Below are 21,489 nucleotides of genomic sequence, written 5' to 3' on the forward strand. Positions count from 1 at the left end.
CATCTCTCTGGAATAGTGTTAGTTTATTTCCTGAAAACATCAACAAAAATGTTATCCCATGGCTTCTGCTACTCAAGCCAGAAGGCTTTCCTTTGAATTTACAACAGATCTGTCCTTGCCACAAATTTGCTCCATGAGGTTGAGGTCCGGACTATAAGGTGACCATTCCATCATTTTCAATGTTCCAGCTGATTTCTTCCATCACAAAAAGTTCCAACAATAGTTTGTTTTATGGATATTGTAATGGCCAATTCAACAAAAACAACTCAAACTTCTTAAATATGCCAAATATTCCACAGTTTTGCCCACCACTGTTAACATTAAGTAAAAAAAAAAAAGTTAAGCATGAGTATATGTAAACAGCTATTTTTTTAGCATATTTGTTTGTGATGTGATAGAGTCAAAAGCTCAGCTGGACCCTGTGTATGCTACACTTCGCTTCGGAACTTCTCTGGCCAGCACCAGCCGATCTAGCTTTGGGAGTTTCTGTGAATCTCAGAGCCAAAGCCTGGTGTGTACCACATATACCATAAGCAAGTTTGGGTTTCATGGATGTTGTTACTGGTTAGATATTTAGATTTAATAAAGGTGTATTGAACATAAACCTAGAACTTATATATTTTTTTTCTGATGACTAAATGTAAATTATGTTTTACAAGCATTTTTGAGCCGTTAAACTTGCAAACTGCATTCTAATTATTACTGTATTTGCTTTATCATTGTTATTTTTTTAATAGATCAGTTACTGAATGTAAGCTTATATTTTAAACATTCACATTTTTATTGAACATTTTTGTTTGAAACTCTTTATGTGCCTTTGAGGATGAAGAGGATGGTCAGCAGAAGGACGAGTATGTGTCCACTGAGGAGGAAAAAATGACTGAAAACCAGATAAAGGGTAAAATAATCAAACTCAATATATACAGATATACAGTACATTGCACAGTAAGAGATCAGTGGTTCTCAACTGGTTTTGCTTTAGAACAGATATTTTAACCTGTTAACTGTCACTCACATTTTTGAACATAGACTTGAAAGTGCACGATCCAAACCTCAATTTTAAAATTCATGACTGAAAACATTTTGTAACATGTTTTGATGTACTATTTTCATGGTAATGCAATGTTTGAATTTAAAATGGGTGCAAAGGATGAATTTTAAGATTTTAAGTTATATCATTTCTGATGATTTCTAAAGTGTGATAGAGAAAAAGGCAACAAAGAAGACTTTTTTGACAAAGGTCAGAACTCCTGTTATGATGCAGGCTTTTGAGGTGCACTCTTGCCATAAAATTAATCTATTACTTTTTCTACATAATTCTTAAGAAAAAATATTGCTAAACTATCTATTTAAGAGTCTTAGACCTTTCCAACAATATATAGTTTGTCATGATTAGATTAGGATTTAATTGTAATATAGTGAAGTAAACGTAGGGTGCCCACAGAGTGCCCAGTAACAGTTAATAAACTGAACTTTAACGGATGACTCAGTATTAAGTGCTTTATCAAGAATGGTATTTCTTTTATACAGCAGTGCTATAAAGGAATTGGTTGCACTTTATTTTACAGTAAATGCACTTACATGTACATGTATTTACAGTGTACTAACCTAAGAAATTACTTATAAGTAATATTTTGTAGCTAAATGGTTTATGGTTAGGTTTTAGGTAGGTTCAAGGTTAGTACTTAGATATTGTAATACAATAATAATTACATAGTATGTACTACCAAAAATGTATATATTAACTTAATTTTCAGTCCAAAATGAGCTGTTTTTATTATTTTGTATATTACTGTGTGCACATGTAAGAGGCATGTATGAGTGGAGTAGACAACAGAGATTTTCCTTTGCTACCAAAATATTTTGTAACCAGTGCTTCCCAGCCAAGATGTGCACAGAGGAGTCATAGGTGCACATGAGGCTGATGAGTGTGATGTTGTCTGCAAACTTCAGGAGCTTGACAGAGGAGTCTTTAGATGTGCTGAATGTGAGTTTTCCCAGCCTCACTTGCTGCTACCTGTTTGTCAGGAAGCTGATGATGCAAAGACAGACAGAGGTGGGCTCAGAGAGCTGAGTAAGTTTGGCAAGGAAAAGGTTTGGGATGAAAGTGCTGAAAGCCTAGCTGACGTGAATTGAGTCCTTAGTTTTTCAGAATAATTCCTCTTTGCCACTCTGATCTCGTTTTCCAGTGTGAATTTGCTTTATACAAGACATTGTTCCTCTTTCTGTAAGCATGTTCTTTGGCCTGATGGAGCTGTCTGAGTTTTGCAGTGAACCGTGGTTTTTCAATGTTTTAAGTTAGATGAGTCCTGGTAGGAATGCACATATCTCCACAGAAACTGATAGAAGATGTTACAGTCTGTGAGCTGGTCCAGTTCAGTCACAGCTTTGAAAACACTCCAATCAGTGAGGTCAAAACAATCTTTTAATTCCTGCTCTGCTTCATTAGTCCATCTTTTGACAATCCTCAATAAAGGTTATGCTGATTTCAGTTTCTGCCTGTATGTATAAGATATACCAAACAGTGATCAGAGAGTTGCCTGTTGAACAAAGTGATACGCAAGCTTTTTTGTGATGTAACAGTGATCAAATATATTACGGTCTCTGGTGGGACACGAGATTTGCTTTATTAAAAGACAGGAGAGATTTGCTTTATTAAATTCAAGTCAAGTCACCTTTATTTATATAGCACTTTAAACAAAAAAGATTGCGTCAAAGCAACTGAACAACATTAATTAGGAAAACAGTGTGTCAATAATGCAAAATGACAGTTAAAGGCAGTTCATCATTTAATTCAGTGATGTCATCATCTCAGTTCAGTTTAAATAGTGTCTGTGCATTTATTTGCAATCAAGTCAACGATATCGCTGTAGATGAAGTGACCCCAACTAAGCAAGCCAGAGGCGACAGCGGCAAGGAACCGAAACTCCATCGGTGACAGAAGGGAGAAAAAAACCTTGGGAGAAACCAGGCTCAGTTGGGGGGGCAGTTCTCCTCTGACCAGACGAAACCAGTAGTTCAATTCCAGGCTGCAGCAAAGTCAGATTGTGCAGAAGAATCATCTGCTTCCTGTGGTCTTGTCCTGGTGGTCATCTGAGACAGGGCATCTGTATCTGGGGCTCTAGTTGTCCTGGTCTCCACTGTCTTTAAGGGATGTAGAGGTCCTTTCTAGGTGCTGATCCACCATCTGGTCTGGATATGTAATGGATCCGGGTGAGTGCAGTGACCCTCTGATCTGGATACAGACTGGATCTGGTGGCTACGGTGACCTCGGAATAAGAGAGAAACAGACTAATATTAGCTTAGATGCCATTCTTCTAATGAGGTAGCAAGTACATTGACAATGTTAACAAAGTGTTCTAGTCTATGCAAAAGAATGTTGTGGTCAATAGCGTCAAACGCAGCACTAAGATCCCATAGCACTAATAGAGAGATACAACCATGATCAGATGATAAAAGCATGTCATTTGTAACTCTAAGGAGAGCAGTCTCAGTACTATTATACGGTCTAAATCCTGACTGGAAATCCTCACAGATACCATTTTTTTCTAAGAAGGAATATAATTGTGAGGATACTACCTTTTCTAGTATCTTGTACAGAAAAGGGAGATTTGAGATCAGTCTATAATTATAATTAAAGTCCCCAGGAATTATTAAAACAGAGGCCGGGTGTTGTTGTTCTGTCTCTGTGATCTGATCAGCTAGTTTCTGTAAATCTGAACTTGTGGAGGAATGTAAACACTCACAAGAATAAATGAGCAAAACTCCCGCAGCAAGTATAAAGGATTACAGTTAATGAAAAGCAGTCCTAGATTGGGACAGCACATCTTCTTTAATACTGAAACATCTGAACACCACCTTTTGTTGATATAAAAGCATGTCCCGCAGAAGTGCAATTGATTTCCCTGTTGATTCTGCATCACGGTCCACTCTGAACAGTTGGAAACTCTGCAGATTTAACCTGTGGTCATTCAGCCAGGTTTCTGTGAAACACAGAGCAGTAGATTGTGAGAAGTCCTTATTTGTCCAGGACAGCAAAAGGAATTTGTCCATTTTGTTGTGTAAAGAGTGGAGGTTTGCCAGATAGCATGCAAGGAAACGACACTCAAAATCTGTACTGCCTGAGCTTCACAAGGGCACCGGCTCACTTTACTCGTCTGTGCGTCCTGAAGCAAGCACATGCTTCAATCAAAGTTAAAGAAGCCCAGGAAGAAGGCAGAAGGCAGAATGGACAGGAATCAGGGGAGGGATGGCGTGCCAGGAAGAGGGCCTGGACACAGAGGTGGATCAAAAGACCAGACAGGGCAGGAGGCCAGGGCAGGGCTGGCAGAACAAACCAGCGAGGCTTTGGCCAAACAGGATCAACAGCAGACCACCAGGACAGAGCCTGAGAGACAGAAATGAACCCACCTCGGGAGGTTCTGCAGCAGAATCCAAGCCACCACCTCAGTAGGAACTGGAACAAGCTCAGGACTCAACTCATAAACTTGAGTAGGCTAAAGAGTGGGGACACATGAACTAGAACAGGTTCTGTAGAGGACTCTGGGGACTCCCGGACTGTAGCAGGCTCTGGAATTGACTCTGAGGGCTTCCGGACTGGAGCAGGCTCTGGAGTGTACTATGAGGGCTTCAGGACTGGAGCAGCTCTGGAGTTGACTCTGAAGGCTTTGGACTGGAGCGGGTTGTGAAGACCAGCAAAACAGAGAGCTTAGGTGTGGCCGGTAGGGCAAGGAGCTTGGTTGGAGCTAGTAAAGCAAGGATCAGGGGTGGAGCTGGAAAAACAAGGTTCATAGATGGAGCTGGCAAAGCAAGGATTATGGGAGAGACAAAGAGAGCTGGCTGCTCAGTAAGTTTTGGGACCACCAGAGTCGGGTCCTCCAGGACCACCAGACTTGGGACCAACAGTTAGGTCCTCCAGGACCACCAGACTTGGAACTAAAAGTCGGGTCCTTCAAGAGCACTGTACTTGGGACCACCAGAGTTGACCATGCTGTCCTTCTCCTTCTCTATGTTGGGGAAAAAACTGAGTTTTTCTTGTGTATTACCTTCTCCTCCTGATGAACCTGTAAGTACCCGGAGAAGTTCCAGAAGTCCAAGGATTTTAACTACATTTACATTTACATTTAATCATTTAGCAGACGCTTTTATCCAAAGTGACTTACAAATGAGAACAATAGAAGCAATCAGACCAACAAGAGAACAACAACAGTATATGAGTGCCATGTAGCTATGTTTTTTTTTTTTTTTAAATAATACGATAGACAATAAAAGGTAAGTGCTAGTATTAGTTGGTCAATTGCTGGCGAAAAAGGTGATCCTATAGATGTTTTTTTAAAAACAAGTAAAGACTTGGTTGTTCGAATTAAGATTGAGAAATCTTTCCCACCAGCTGGGCACAGTACAGGAAAGGTAAGTGAGAGCGATTTTAACCTCTTTGGAAAGGCACCAAAAGGCATCGTTCCCTTGCAGGACACAAGGGCACATAAGTTTGAAACTGTGAGTTTAGGTATATAAGTGCCGTGCCAGTGGTTGTCTTGTAGGCAAGCATCAGTACCTTGATTTGATGCGAGTGGCTACTGGTAGCCAGTGTAACCTGATGAGGAGAGGAGTAATGTGAGCTTTTTTTTTTTGGCTCATTCAAAACAAACCTCAATGCTGCATTCTGGATCAGTTGTAGAAGCTTGATAGTACATGCAGGAAGGCCCTACAGAAGAGCATTACAATAGTCCAGTCTGATGATCCCTCACAACTCCTAGGTTTCTGGCTGTCCTGGAAGGAGTTATGGTTGATGAACCCAGTTGTATATAGTAGTTGTGATGAAATGATGGGTTAGCTGGAACCACCAGCAGTTCTGTTTTATTAGGGTTGATCTGAAGGTGATGGTCATTCATCCAGCTAGAAATGTCACAGACAGGCTGCAATGCAAGCAGCTACAATCGGATCATCTGGTTGAAATGAGAAGTAGAGTTGAGTGTCATCAGCATAGCAGTGATAGGAAAAGCCATGCTTCTGAATGACAGATCCTAATGATGTCATGTAGATGGAGAAGAGAAGTGGTCCAAGTACTGAGCCTTGAGGAACCCCAGTAGCAAGAAGTTGTGACTTAGAAACTTCAACCCTCCAAGACACCCTGACGGATCTATATCTGAGAGGTAGGACTTAAACCACAGGAGTGCAGTTCCAGAGATGCCCAACTTTCTGAGGGTGCACAGTAGAATCTGGTGATTAACTGTATCAAAAGCTGCAGACAGATCCAGCAAGATGAGTATAGAGGATTTGAAAGCTGCTCTTGCCAGGTGCAGGGCATCAGTAACTGAGAGCAGGGCAGTCTCAGTTGAGTGGCCGCTTTTGAAGCCAGATTGATTGTGGTCCAGGAGTTTGTTCTGTACAAGAAACATAGAGCTGGTTGAACACAACTCGATCATGCGTCTTTGCAACGAATGGAAGAAGGGATATAGGTCTGTAGTTTTCTAGAAGTGCTGGATTTAGAGATGGTTTCTTAAGCAGTGGGCTTACCAGAGCCTGCTTAATTGCTGAGGGAAATGTACCAGAGTGAAGAGAGGTGTTGATAATGTGAGTAAGTAAAGGTTCTTGTCTTATTTGTGAAGAAAACTGCAAAGTTGTCGGCTGTAAGAGTCGATGAAGGAGGAGGCGGGGGTGGACTAAGAAGAGAAGAGAAAGTTTTGAAAAGTGTGCGAGAGTCATAACATTTGTTAATTTTGTTGTGGCAGTATGATGTTTTCATAGTGAAAACACTTGCAAAGAAGGAAGAGAGGAGAGACTGATACACACTGAGGTCAGTAGAGTTTCTTGATTTATGCTATTTCCGCTCTGCAGACTTGCGTTTAGAACAATGTTCACAGAGAACATCGGACAGCCAGGGGGCAGTTTGGGTGGTGCGTGCTGGTAACTGATCCATCTCTCATAGAGGAAGGGGTTCATCCAGAGAGAGTTTAAAGATGTCCTTAATATCCAGCCCCTGACAATCCAGCCTCTTTTTCCTCATTCAAACCTACTGGTTGAAGTCCTGCACCTCCATTCCCTGCAGGTGAAGAGCAGCCAGACTCTGAAGAAGGACTTGTCCGTCTTGCATGTTTACAGGGAGCAGTCTTCTGTCTCTCATGCTGCTGGATCTGTAGTGTGGCTGCATTATTCTGTCATGGAATCACTCTGTGAAAACATAGAAGATCCAAGTGCAGTTTAATAATCCAAAAACTATATCCAAAAACAGGGTGATAGGCAGAAAGCAGAGCTTAATGTCACTTTCACTTTTTTCTTTTTTCACTTGAAATTAATGTCATTGTAAATTGGTCTGATTCACTGAGTACATCTAAAGTCTAAACTTTAAACTTATTAAAGATGCACTTTAAAGGCGCGTCTAATGGAGATGGCGTGTCAGAATCGGCAATTCATCCTTGCGACACAGAATCAGAAAACACTAGTTTATTAATAAATAATTCAAATATCTCCGTACTATTTCCCCCTGTCACATTTATGACCATTACTTTGGCCGGTGCTAACTGCTGACGGCACGCACTGCTGCTGCGGGACACTAAACACCATAGAGTCGCTCTTCACAGTCGTGGTAGCATGGTCTCGTGTTGTTTCCATCAGGGCGGCAATTATTATTATTTTTCCATCATGGATATATGTATGTATAAAATATAAAAATAAGGAGAAGCCTAAAACAGACAAGACCCGTGTCTGAACTATGATGTGAAAATTTGCCAGGAGGAAGGGCGTCCACCATATGAGGTACAAATTAAGCCCTGGATATTATGAAAACCTATCGTGAGGCATGATAGGTATGATAGTATTAAGGTACTAACCGTAGTGCCAATTAAACACTCACAGTGTGTAATGCTGTTTGTGGAGCTGTTTAATTATCCTTTGCTGAGATCTTGAGAGATTTAATGGCTTGTATTTCAGTTCATTTCATTTAAGTCAGTTGGAGCTTTTGTTGTTGTTTATCTTTCCTTCAGTTATTCTACTTGTAAAAAGTAGGTGTTCAAATGTTAAAAAATAATGTTTTGGGAATATCATGCTAAACCTTAAATGATGTTCTATTAACATAAATGAAATGTTTATATTCTTGGAATTTATTGGAATTCCTAGAAAATGTAGTTCTCAATGAAAAAAATAATTAAAACACTTCCCTAAAAAAATTCTACTTTAATGTTTTTTCATAACCAAAAGAGAATGTTTGGAAAATGTGCTTATATTAAAAATTTGTTAGCATACATTTTTTTAATTCACAGTGGGGGAATATTTATTTGTTTAGGCAAATAATGATATTCTAGGGAATTGTGTGCTTCTATTTTTATAGCAATAGTGTGGACAGGGCGTTTTGTACTCTGTTTACAAGGCAAGGTTAAAAAAGAAAGGATTGATTTAGTCAGTGTGGAAGATATTGACTAGTCTGCAGAAAGCAAAGTCCTAATACCAGTTTAACTCCTCTGGTGTGATTTTAAATGCAGACCTTAAAGGGTTAGTTCATCGAAAAATCAAATTATGTCATTAATAACGCACCCTCATGTCGTTCCAAACCAGTGAGTCCTCCGTTCATCCTCGGAACAGAGTTTAAGATATTTTAGATTTAGTCCGACAGCTCTCAGTCCCTCCATTGAAGCTGTGTGTATGGTCCATGGAAGGTACAGTATTGTCCATGTCCAGAAAGGTAAGAAAAACATCATCAAAGTAGTTCATGTGACATCAGAGGGTCAGTTAGAATATCTTCAATCATCAAAAATACATTTTGATCCAAAAATAGCAAAAGCGACGACTTTATTCAGCATTGTCTTCTCTTCCATGTCTGTTGTGAGAGAGTTCAAAACAAAGCAGTTTGTGATATCCGGTTTGCAAACGAATCATTTGATGTAACCGGATCTTTTTGAACCAGTTCACCAAATCGCACTGAATCGTTTTAAACGGTTCTCGTTTCCAGCATCAATCCACAAATGACTTAACCTTTTAACTTTTTTAATGTGGCTGACACTCCCTCTGAGTTCAAACAAACCAATATCCCAGAGTAATTCATTAACTCAAAAAGTACACTGACTGAACTGCTGTGAAGAGAGAACTGAAGATGAACACCGAGCCGAGCAAGAAAAACCGAACAAAAGACTGACTCGTTCTCGAGTCAATAACCGTTTCTGTCAGACGCGTCCGATTCGAGAACCGAGGAGCTGATGAAACTGTGCATGTGTGATTCAGCGTGAAGCAGACTGACACACAGAGCGTCTGAACCGAACTGATTATTTTGGTGATTAATTCTGAACTGATTCTGGGCTAATTTTATGAGCGCAGGTAAACCAAAGGTTTGAATCAAGGGCAATCATCACCAATGACACCATTACGTCGAGCGCAAAAGAACCGGTGAACCATTTCCTTCAACCGGTGTATTGAATCGAACTGTCCGAAAGAACTTCTGGTGATCCGAAAACCAATGCAACCGGTTCTTGACTCGTGAAAGAGTCAATCTTTCGTTCATTAACTGGCTACGGCTCGATGTTCATCTTCAGTTCCATCTTCACAGCAGTTCAGTCAGTTTGGGCACCCTGGTATAGATAATACAAACAGTTTACTTAAATTGAGCAGGAAACCAAAAGTTTCTCAATCAGGACTTGACTTGTGGTGATGCAGCAGGGAATTCATACTTTCCTCTGCCCAAACAAATCTATCTCATTTTAGTACATACCTGACTTTAGCACCCTCTTATGGAGCGTAGTTGAAGCATGGAAACTCTTACCCCAATCAAAAACACCTGAAGCATTTGTGTTTGCTGTTAGATTAGTTGTTAATGTTATCGTATCTTTTGTATCAATAGAAAAGGACTTCTTGATACATTTTGTCAACTGATTTCTGGGTAATTCATTCAACTCAGAGATCAAATGGATTCCTATTAATGAACTTTACTGACACCACTTATGGATCCAGTTGGATTTGGTGTACAAGGATTAAGAACAACTTGGAATGTGAATCACCGATGGACTTTTGTTGGGGGACTTATCTTCTCACTTTACTATTGCTCTACGAGCAGAGGTCTTGTCTTTCCTTGATTTCAAAGGACACTTTCATGCATTTACGGATAATCCTAAAGTTTTTGACAGGATTTTACAGATTTATATTGGCAAAATGAGAGGCACTCATCCTCTGCCCAAATAGCCTACATGCCAAAGCCATAAAAATAAAATTTCCCAATAGATTAACAAAATAACATCCATTCAAACAAACAAACATGGAAGGGGGAACAAGAGACATATTATCAATAATTTACAATCTGAAAAAGAAAAAAAGAGGAGAAAATATATTGTTATTCCTTTATATATTCCAAAATGTTGGAAGAAAAACATTAAAAAACATGAGAGATAATATTACTAGTTAAGACTGATGTCTCAGGTGAGTGGTAAAGTGTCTTAATCATAGTAATGTAATGTTCACCAAAACCAAAACATTGCAAAACTGCCAACACATAGTTCACAGTACACACAGTAGTTCCACACATATTGTTTTCTTTAGTGCTTTACTATGCCAAACTTAACGAGGCCTCCAATTAATGTTTATCCATCTGTTTGATCCGAGGCAGTTCTAATTTATCCAATTTATATCTATCCAATTTTTATCTAATTTATATTTAAGTACTCTTTACAAACTGACTTTCGGTTTTGTTTTATACATATTTGTGTAAAAACTTTTAAATATGTTGTTAATTAACACTGTTGTTTTATTTCACTGATGTACTGTATGCCTAAGTGACCTGACATTCAGCCAAGTATGGTGACACATATTAGGAATTCATGCTCTGCATTTAACCCATCCAAAGTGCACACACAGCAAACACACAACCAGAGCTGTGAGCAGCCTTTTTTTTTTTTTGCTGCAGCACATGGGGAGCAGTTGAGGGTTTGGTGCCTTGCTCAAGGGCACCTCAGACATGGTATTGAGGGTGGAGAGAGCACTCTACATTTACTCCCCCAACCTACAATTCCTGCCAGCCCAAGACTCAAACTCATAACCTTTGGATTACAAGTCCAAATCTCTAACCATTAGGCCACAACTTCCCCTAAAGGTGAGTGTGTAACAAGTCCATCATCTTCTTCTTGAGACTCTGTCTGTCGTCCTCTTCCTGGGAGTCAGTCCTATGCTATACTGTCCTATACACTCTGCTTACCTTCCTGCCAGCCCTTTGCCATCCCCTGTCACCAGCCCACATCCGTTCTAAGACTCACATTCCCTCAGCACGAGGGCCAATAAGTGGCCTCCCTAATTTGAAATAATATTATTGGGTTGTCCTATGTAAAATAAACTCTACCTTTGATTTTGAAAGTAACTTTGCCACACTTTGTAATTTCCCACAATATTTGATCAGTATCAATATTTCATCCTTCTCTTGACTCACGGTAATCAAAGGGACAAAACGGCCTGACATCCTGGCTAGACGACCATGTAACGGGTGAGGTTTTCAGTTCAAGCAGCTCAAGGCTCTGTTAGCATGGGTGTCCCTCTATGCACCCTTCCTGGACCCATGAGAACAGCAGCGTGCATGCACGGGGAAGAGACCGGTCTCTTGGGGAGATGAATGCTCAGCATTTTTACAGTGGTGCTTTGGGTGTGCCTCATCACACACTGCCAGACCTGCCTTATTATGTGCCCCTGGTCTCTCACACACCCACATTTGTCAGAAGCATGGTGAAGGGCGGAGCTTAAGGGACAGAGTGTGATCCCTTCTTTTGTCTTTCTTTTTTGGTCCTCCTCTGTCCCTCCCTTTGTTTTTGTCATGCCTTATGGGGTGGGTGGTTGGGGGGGGGGGTACAACTGTCACACATGAACACCTCATGTGTTCTGTCAACCAGTTGTTTCACATGTTTGATTGTGTTCACATGTGTCCTCATTAGGTGATCCTCCAGACCTATCTTTAGTTGTAGTCTGTTTAGTTGTCCCTGATCAAAACGTTGATTAAAATTTGACCCAAGCTTAGAAGAATAGGACAGAGACAGTGTTATAGCTCTCTTAGAAAACACAGATAGCAAATTTCCAGAATGAATTGATCAAATGAATATATCAAATGAAGCAGAACTGGCAAAAATCTGGCCACATTGATTTTAATTCTGGCCCAGATCCAACGCCTTGCTCTGGCCCACATATTGTAAAGAATGATGGCATTGTGGTCTGCTCCCGTTTGCCAGATTTGAGCAACAAGCAAGCTAAAGGAAGGTGAAAAGTAAGCCATGAATAAACCAAATAAAGCAGAACTGGCCCAAATCTGGGCCACATTTATTACGCTCCTGTTTGCCAGATTTCAACCACAAGCAAACCATAGGAACGCAGCATGTCAGCCATGGCAATAAATAAATAAATGGGTTGTCCGGTCCTGTTTGTCAGGTTTTGTCCTCAAGCAAGCATTAGCATTCCTGCATGTAAGCCAATCAAATAAACCAAAACAGGCCCTAATGTGGACCGCAGTTGATTTTTATTCTAACCCTGCACAACAAAATCCTTCCTAAATGTTGATAAAATCATCCAACCCAAGTGTTGCACAAGCAGCAATTAAAATATCACAGATAAATATTCAAATACACATTAAAATACTTTAAATCTGTTCTTTACAAATTTTTTACTTAAATGGTTCTTACTCAGACTCTACCCAGACAGCTACCCATGGATTTCATGTGGGCCAGATGTGAGCTGGATCTGGGCCAACACTATGTTGCTGTCTTGGTAGAGTCTGAATGGGAAGACTGGCCCAGATATGTTTGAGGATAAGTGGGCCAGATTTGTGGCATCATATGTGGGCCACTTTAGGCCCACAGTTACATTAGCCAGTGCTCACTGTGCCATATCTTGGCCAGAACTGGCCCGCATAAGCTTTAATGTACCTGGGCCATATTTGGTTTACACCCTGATTAGCCTTTGTCGATAATGCCATGTTTTTGTCAATGGTAGCCCACATTTGGTTAGAACTATTCGGGGCATAATCACTGTTTACCACATGGGCCACTACATTCAGATTACACTCGTGGATTATTAAAAAACTATTTACCTTTATCTTCTTTGTGTGTGAGTTTATCTTAGACACCTGTTCCGTGACAGTAGTTACTATAGCTTTGAGTTTTATTTCCTTCAGACACTGTGGTACTTTTTTCACAAAGTAGCTTGTTTCTCCATTTATTCTTTTAAATGTTCAAAATAGCTTATATCTTTTTTTTATGAATTTTTTTAAATAAACCTTTTATTTTTTTATTTTTTTATTTTAAATAATGTTAATCTTGATAGCCAGAAATCACCCCATAAAGCATACTTTATATATATTTTTTTTATCTATGTTGCAAGTGAACAAATATTTGATGACATTTGTGTTTTATTTTATTTAAATTTGCATAGTTTTATGGTCTTCGACGGATCCTCAGATCTTGCCCATGAGATCCACTTTCCTGAGTTTAGCTTTAACCCTTTGGTTAAATCAATCAATCAATCAATCAATCAATCAATCAATCAATCACCTTTATTTATATAGCGCTTTAAACAAAATACATTGCGTCAAAGCACTGAACAACATTAATTTGGAAAACTGTGTCTCAATAATGCAAAATCATAGTTAAGGCAGTTCATCATTGAATTCAGGTATGTCATCTCTGTTCAGTTTAAATAGTGTCTGTGCATTTATTTGCAATCAATCAATGATATCACTGTAGATGAAGTGACCCCACCTAAGCAAGCCAGAGGCGACAGCGGCAAGGAACCGAAACTCCATCGATGACAGAATGGAGAAAAAAAACCTTGGGAGAAACCAGGCTCAGTTGTGGCCAGTTCTCCTCTGACCAGACGAAACCAGTAGTTCAATTCCAGGCTGCAGCAAAGTCAGATTGTGCAGAAGAATCATCTGTTTCCTGTGGTCTTGTCCTGGTGGTCCTCTGGGACAAGGTATTTACAGGGGATCTGTATCTGGGGCTCTAGTTAAATGTGAACAGTTTATTGTGATTGGTTGTTCTGTGCTTGGGTCGAGGGCTGCTGGGCAATGGGGATGCATGCAGGGTGCTGCTGAAGGCAATACTGAGTTCCATAAGTTGTGTGCTCCCTGTATCATGACATAGTGTCAGAAATAAAAGTTCTCCGCACACTTCTCTGATCTGTGAAGGAGGATGGAAGAAAAGTCCACGTTTTATGCACCCATAAGTTGGCTGGCTTGAAGGCAGTGTTTTGCATTTTTCAGGATTGCAACAAAACTTGTATGCGATTGGCAAACAGGCTGAACCCATATAAGAGTCGTGCACGGGTCCATTTTTGGAGACCCGCCCCCTCCCGTACCCGCAAAGTTCAGCACCAGATCCGACCCGTCACCCGTGATAATATCAAAATTAAGTTCAAGATCGATATAGGTGCAGATTTCATGTCATGTCTAAGCAAACATTTCTGAAACTTCCTAATCGCCCTCATCTTACAAAAACATTTGTCAGCTTCTGGACATATGTATTTAAAATAAGTAGGAGCTAATTTAGTTTCTCCAAGAGGGTCTTGCACTTGCACTTGCACTCTCCAGACTTGCATTCTCAGACTTGCACTCTTAGACACTTGCACTTCCGCTAGTGACAACACTTGCAGTCTTTATTTTTTATTTTGTTGAATTTTTTATTACTTTTTGTTTGAATTTCTCAACATTCTCAACAGTAGCCAGGTGGCTAAGACAAGAAAAAAGAAACTAAATTACAATGTCATTTGCAATCGCTGCTTGCACTCTCTGCTACCTGTGATGTCACTTGCAATCAACACAAATCGTGCATGTTGCCAATGGAGACAAGACGCTGTGGTGGAGATTAAACGATTAAAACTAATTTAGTACCCCCAAACATACAGGATCCTGCAAGAAAAACACAAGACCGGCAAATCCGTGGTCAGAACACCAGAATATGAAGTCTCTCGCTAAGTGTTTTCCTCCAGTAGAAAAAACATTACACTTAATATGGCATAATGTATTAAGATGCTATTAAAATATCAAATTAAATATACAGTTTAATTTGAAGTCTGGTCTCCATTGCCAACATGCACGATTTGTGTTTATTGCAAGTGACGTCACCACCTGACTACTTTTGTAAAATGTTGAGCGATTTAAAAAAAAAGTTATCAATAAATAGAACAAAACAAAACAAATAAAGACTGCAAGTGACGTCGCTAGCGGAAGTGCAAGTGTCTGAGAGTGCAAGTCTGAGTCTCCAAAGTCTCCAAAATGGAGTTCCTAGAACTAAAACCATTCCTAGTGCCTGAAGGGACATGCCAAAAAGCGGATATTTCCGACAAAAGTTCTAGGAACAATGAAAATTTCCCTGGTGCAAATGCTCCTAATCTGTCCTTGGTATCTGCACAATTTGCCTAAAGATAGATGAAATTACATGAAAAAACATTTGGAAATAATTTGGATTAACATTTCTCCTCGCAGTTAAAAGTTGATAAGCTTACAGAATTATATGGCTAGTTGTATGGTTTAGGGGCAGTCATGGCCTAGTGGTTAGAGACTTCAACCCAAAGGTTGCAGGTTCAAGTCTCAGGTCCGACAGGAATTATCAGTGGGGGGAATGAATAACCAGCACTCTCTTCCACCCTCAATACCATGACTGAGGTGATACCCTTGAGCAAGGCACCAAACCCCCAACTGCAGCAATATGGCTGCTTACTGCTCTGGATGTGTTTACTAATGTGTGTGTGTGTACTTGGATATGTTAAATGCAGTGCACAAATTTCAAATATGGGTCACTTCACCACATTATTTTACTGACATTTGATTGTTGTTGTTTTTTTTTTTCTTTTTCCCTGCTGTTAATGAACATTACACAAAATTTTGGGTTGCAACTCCCCAAATGAGAACCACTGCCTCTGAACAATACAAATAATTGTAATATTTTTTGAGATCAACCCTGACAGATTCTTAATGTTTTAGATAAACAGATTAGGCATTGTTGAACTGACAACTTAATGTCCAGCATTGCTTGATCACAAGATAGTTATACTTCCTGCCACTATTTTTAAATTACAGATGTCTCAACTGAGAATATCAACTCTGAACTGGATGAGATCTCCCAGGTATAGTGACATTTATGTATATTTGTGATGGTTTTTTAGTAGTTTTTGTTTGCAGAGATCAAAATTACAGAAGAACCCACAATTTCCAAAAAGTTAAGTAAGTGCTAAGTCCTATTTGAACTTGTCCTAATGGGTAGAATGGTAGTTTTTTTAAGCATATTACATAAAATAACTGTATTCTGAAGTGCGGTATAAAAAAGTAATAATAATAAATCTGGCACCTGGTCACAAGCACACAGCAGGCTGTCTTGATGAAGGCCAAAGGGGTGACCCTTTAAGCCATAGCAAGATGGGCTGGTTATTCCAAATCTGTGATTTCTAGAATATTGCAGGTTTACATTGACCCTAATTCATTCAAGTCCCCCCCCCCTCCAAAAAAGGCTGGTCATTGAGAAACTGATGAGGAATCATTTCAACACTAGGGCTGGAGATGCTCTCCAGTTCAGTGCTGAACAGTCTAAGGATATGTCTCAAGTAATTTAAGAGAAGTTGGACTGTTTAAAGAGAAGTTTGTCAAGTTTAATTTATTTGGGTCCAATAGAAAACATTTTGTTATGCATCAAACCGATGAAAGACTGAACCTCGAGTGCATAAGTAAGTCGGTGTAAGGTGGAGAAAGAATGGTTTGGGGGATATTTTCCTGCAGCAGCAGTTGGGCCTCTTATACAGATACATAGCAGGATAAAGCAGTTCATTGAAGCTGAAAACATTTAAATAATGAAATGGCCAGTCCAGAGTCATGATCTTAACCCGATTGAAAAATCTTGATGAAAAAAAAAGTAATTGCTGAGAATCCCACTACAGTCACCAAATTGTGGAAGAGACTTGAAGAAGAGAGAACAAAGATCACAGCCGTACAGTGTGAGAATCTAGTGATATCTTGCTGCAACAGATGTGCTGAAGTCATTCAAAGCAAGGGCCCCTCCACAATTTCTACAAATTTTTGACAGTTGTAAGCCACCAAAATTTTAGTTGTAAACTTCTTTCATGCAAAAGTGGTTAGGGATCTCTAATTTTGATCACTGTGTTTTTAATAAAAAGACAAACAAAAACATTTTTGTTGAAATGCCGTGGTTATTTTGTCAAATGTTAGTAGAACAATAATATACCACAGCTGGCAATATAAAGCAATAAACTACTGATTAGATATTGATTTTTGTTTTCACTTAAGATTCCTAAAGTTCACCCCATTCACACTTACGTGGCACTTTACAAGTTCTTCCCTCAAGAGCAGAATGACTTAGAATTACAGTAAGTAAACAGTTTGTGTGTGTGAGACGGGGGGGGGGGGGGGTATATGTTTGTGTGTTTAAGTGTATTATTAACACATTCATATATCCAGCACACATATGATTTGGAAACATCACATTTGGCTTTTCTCTCTGTTTTAATCTCAGACCTGGTGACAGAGTTATGGTGATTGATGACTCTAATGAAGAATGGTGGAAGGTGGGTATTTATCTTCAAAGAGCCCTATTTCCTCAGTGTCACACCCTTGGACTGCCCCTGTGTTCTGTTTCTTATGTTTTGCTCCCTATGTGTTCCCTGTGACCCAGTTTCTCCCATGTTAATTTTATTTATTCCAGTGTGTTTCTCTGCAATTCCCTCGTTTAGTTCCTGTATTTAAGCCCTGTGTTTTCCTGAGTCCTGAGTCCAGTCTTAAATGTAATCTCCATGTCCTATGTGTGCATTTACCCTGGTTCTGTTTATTTAAAACTTTTCGATCCTTTTCTCCACGCTCCTACACAGTAGACAGATTGTGACAGAAGACAGGACCTACAAACAGTAAGAGGGACCCTTCTCCCCATGTTTTTGTTTGCTTTTTTTTTTTTAATCAATCATGGTAAATGCCACAAGATTCGCCACCCTGGCCTGGAAGAATCTTCCTTTTGTGGAATTCTGAGGAGGAGAGGGATTATGAGAAGGAGGGGTAGATCAACTCTACCTTCATGAAATGTTTTTTTTTTTACTAAAATGTATTTGAAATACATTTATTTAGTGCTAAGTATACGACAAATACATTTACAAATTTATGTTCTTAAAAATACATTGTGGTTGTACATTTGGTTTAATAAACTGGATTTAATTTTGTTCTTTAATGTACTTTGTGTGGAAATAATAATTGGGCCAAGCTAAATATATATTGAATTATTGTCAGGGACCAGGCAAGCCCAGTCCAAGCCAATCCACAACGATCATGCTCCACTGAGTATTAATCACTCTCACCTGGTCATCATCAGCGATCTCATCAAGGCACTATAAAACACCTCAGCCCCAGTTCACCATCAAGCCTCCAACAGGAATAGACCTCATGTTTCCATCCCCTGCTTGCTTCGCATCCCGTGGTTTCCAAGACGTAACGTATACCTGTTACCTGATTCCCTTACAATCTCCTGTATCTCCTGTGTTCCCCTCAAGCTCGTTGGACAGTTGCCTCTCCTGTAAAATAAAAGGGACAAGCATTAGTGAACTGTGATTGTGTGGCATCTTTTCTATGGATGCACTCACCTGCATTCAGCCCCTCACTGAGTTATCTGCACAGTATCCGCACCTGAAATCACCTTCTACTCACCGTGCACTTAATCTTGTGAAAAATAAATGTTGTGTTGAATTCACTTACCTCTGCCTCCAATGACTATCCTGACAGAAGGCTTGACTAACACCGACATGAATTCAGCACAACCTGAAGATGGCACTTCCGCAAACACCGGAACAAAACCCCAAACATACTCCCTTGAATTCCGGACTCTGACCGCAGCGAGTGGATGGAACGAGAAAGCACTTCTGACGGTATACCGAAGAGGATTAAATCCCGTACTTTGACTGCTGCCCGCCATCTATGATGATAATCTGGGGTTAGAGAAATTCATGCAACAAGCCCTCCGAGTTCACTTGAGATCCCAGTCCTGTTATCGTTATCCTGTTATCCTGTCATCCTGTCCTCCATGTTGCAGCCACCGCCATTGTTGACCCCGGATCGGCTGGCAACTTTATTTCAGGAAAACTCACCAAGGCACAGAACCTCCGAAGGACCCGAACCACGAAACCGTACTCTATCTATGCAGTGACTGGCGAGATGATCAACAAAAGGTATGTGACATCACAAATAGCACCCATCACCTTCTGTGTAGAAAATACCCATCATGTATCATTTGCTCCATTTGTTCTCACAAATAGCCAAGCTGATTTAATTCTAAGATGCCCTTGGCTAATCCGACATCAACCCACAATAGATTGGGCAAAGGGGAAAACTCTGAACTGGGGCTGCAACTGCCAAGCCACTAATCACTTGTATCCCGTACAATCCGCTAATGATCAATGTCAGTGAATTCTACATCTATTGAGAGTCCCAAGGAAAACTTGTCTGTCAATGTCTCTTCATGTTATGCCTCTTTTGCAGACATCTTCGTTCCAATTGCAGTCTCCAAGCTACCGCCACATCGACACTGGAATTGTGCCATAGACCTGATTCCTGGAGAAACCATTCCCAAGGGTCGAATCTACTCCTTGTCCATCTCTGATCAAAACGCCATGCGAGAGAATGTTGAAGAGGCTTTGAGACAGGGGTACATTAGACCTTCCACCTCAACGGCTGCCACCAGTTTCTTCTTCGTCCCCAAGAAGGATGGAGGCTTACATCCTGTATTGACTATAGAGCCCTAAACATGATAACGGTGAAGTTTAGTTATCCACTTCCCTTGATCCCATCCTCCCTGTAAACAACTCTGTGCTGCCCTTTTTAAAAAAAATTGGATCTGAGAAGCACATACAACCTGGTCAAAATTCAGAAGGGATACGAGTGGAAAAAGGCTTTCATTACACCCGCATGGCACTACGAATACCTTGTAATGCCGTATGGTCTAGTAAATGCCCGCTCAGTGTTCCAGAGTTTCATGGATGAGATCCTCCAAGAGTTCTTGAACTGTTTTGCCCTCGTCTACATTGATGACATACTCATTTTATCTCGCAATGAAATTGAACACTAGCATCACGTTTCCCAAGTGCTCCATTGACTCCGAGAGTTCTCTCTTTTTGTAAAGGCTGAGAAATGTGTCTTCCACCAGACCTCTATAGAATTCCTGGGCTACCACATCAGCGCGAAAGGGGTTAAAATGGATAACTGAAAGACACAAATGATCACATCTTGGCCTACTCCCAAGTTAATAAAAGATCTTCCTGTAAAAGAGGTTCCTGGGCTTGCAAACTTTTATCGCCACTTCATCGACAGGTACAGCATGATAACCACACCACTTGCATCTCTCCTCAAGGGGAAGCTGAAAACACTGCAATGGACCCCAGAAGCTGAGCAGGCTTTCCAGAAATTAAAGACTGCCTTCACAAGAGCCCCCCTTGCTTCAGCCTCCAGATTAAGAGAATACATTTATTGTGGAGGTAGACGCCTCTACAACAGGTGTGGGAGCCATCCTGTCCCAGTACTCCGAGAGCGCATCCAAAGCCATGCCATGTGCCTTCTTTTCTAGAAAAATATCCCCAGCCGAGAGAAATTGTGATATTGGCAATCCATAACTCCTTGCTGTGAAACTTGCTCTGGAGGAATGGAGACACTGGTTGGAGTGAGCCAGACAACCATTTCTCGTGCTTACAGACCATAAAAATCTCCAGTACCTAAAAGAAGCTAAAAGGCTCAATCCTCACCAGGCCCGGTGGGCCCTGTTCTCTTTCAAATATCCTACCGCCCCGGATCCCAGAACACGAGAGCCGATACCTTATCACGCCTCCACATCCTTGAGGAAGCCCCAGAAGAGCCAGAGACCATCTTGCCCACTTAACAATTCATCAACCCCATCCAGTGGGGTTTAGATGAACTGCTCCTCAAGCAATCACGACACCGGCCCATTCCACCCACTTGTCCAGCTGGCAAGATCTATGTGCCCGAAGATCATCATACGTCCTTCATCTCCGATACTCACTCATCTGTGGGAACAGGTCATCCCCGGAATCAGTAAGACACTCACCACTCACCACTCTGAGTGGCTCAGTGTTTCATGTAGGATCTACAAACCGGAAGGTTGGCGGTTCAATCCCCGGCTCCACCTGACCAAGTGTCGAGGTGTCCTTGAGCAAGACACCTAACCCTAGCTGCCCACAATGAGCTGGATTGTGCCTTGAATGACTGACACTGCAGTCAGTGTATGAATGAGTGAGTGAATTGGTGAATGTGAGGCAACGTAAAGCGCTTTGGATGGCCATGTGGTCCGTTGAAAGCGCTATATAAATGCAGACCATTTACCATGCAGACCATATCAAAGAGTCTATCCAGGGGTGTTCTCTTTTTGCCATGACCAAGGTACCTCGGCAACTACCTACCGGAAAACTACTCCCATTACTGACTTCCCATTGCCCTTGGACATTGGAGTGGATTTCGTCACCGATCTCCCAGTCTCGGACGGTAACACC

General features: G+C 40.7%; 1 protein-coding gene across 2 annotated transcripts in view; it reads left to right on the forward strand.

Moving 5' to 3' along the window:
• Positions 1-21,489, forward strand: part of LOC127979206 (SH3 and cysteine-rich domain-containing protein 2-like) — a 73,263-nt gene that overhangs the window by 20,885 nt on the left and 30,889 nt on the right. For both annotated transcript variants that reach the window (XM_052584524.1, XM_052584525.1), the window contains 5 exons: positions 399-511; positions 823-898; positions 16,025-16,071; positions 17,243-17,322; positions 17,469-17,520. In XM_052584524.1, the coding sequence (XP_052440484.1) occupies positions 399-511; positions 823-898; positions 16,025-16,071; positions 17,243-17,322; positions 17,469-17,520 (368 nt within the window). The remainder of the gene's footprint in view (positions 1-398; positions 512-822; positions 899-16,024; positions 16,072-17,242; positions 17,323-17,468; positions 17,521-21,489) is intronic.

Source organism: Carassius gibelio, chromosome B19 (assembly GCF_023724105.1).
Source record: "Carassius gibelio isolate Cgi1373 ecotype wild population from Czech Republic chromosome B19, carGib1.2-hapl.c, whole genome shotgun sequence".
NCBI classification, from domain to species: Eukaryota; Metazoa; Chordata; class Actinopteri; order Cypriniformes; family Cyprinidae; genus Carassius; species Carassius gibelio.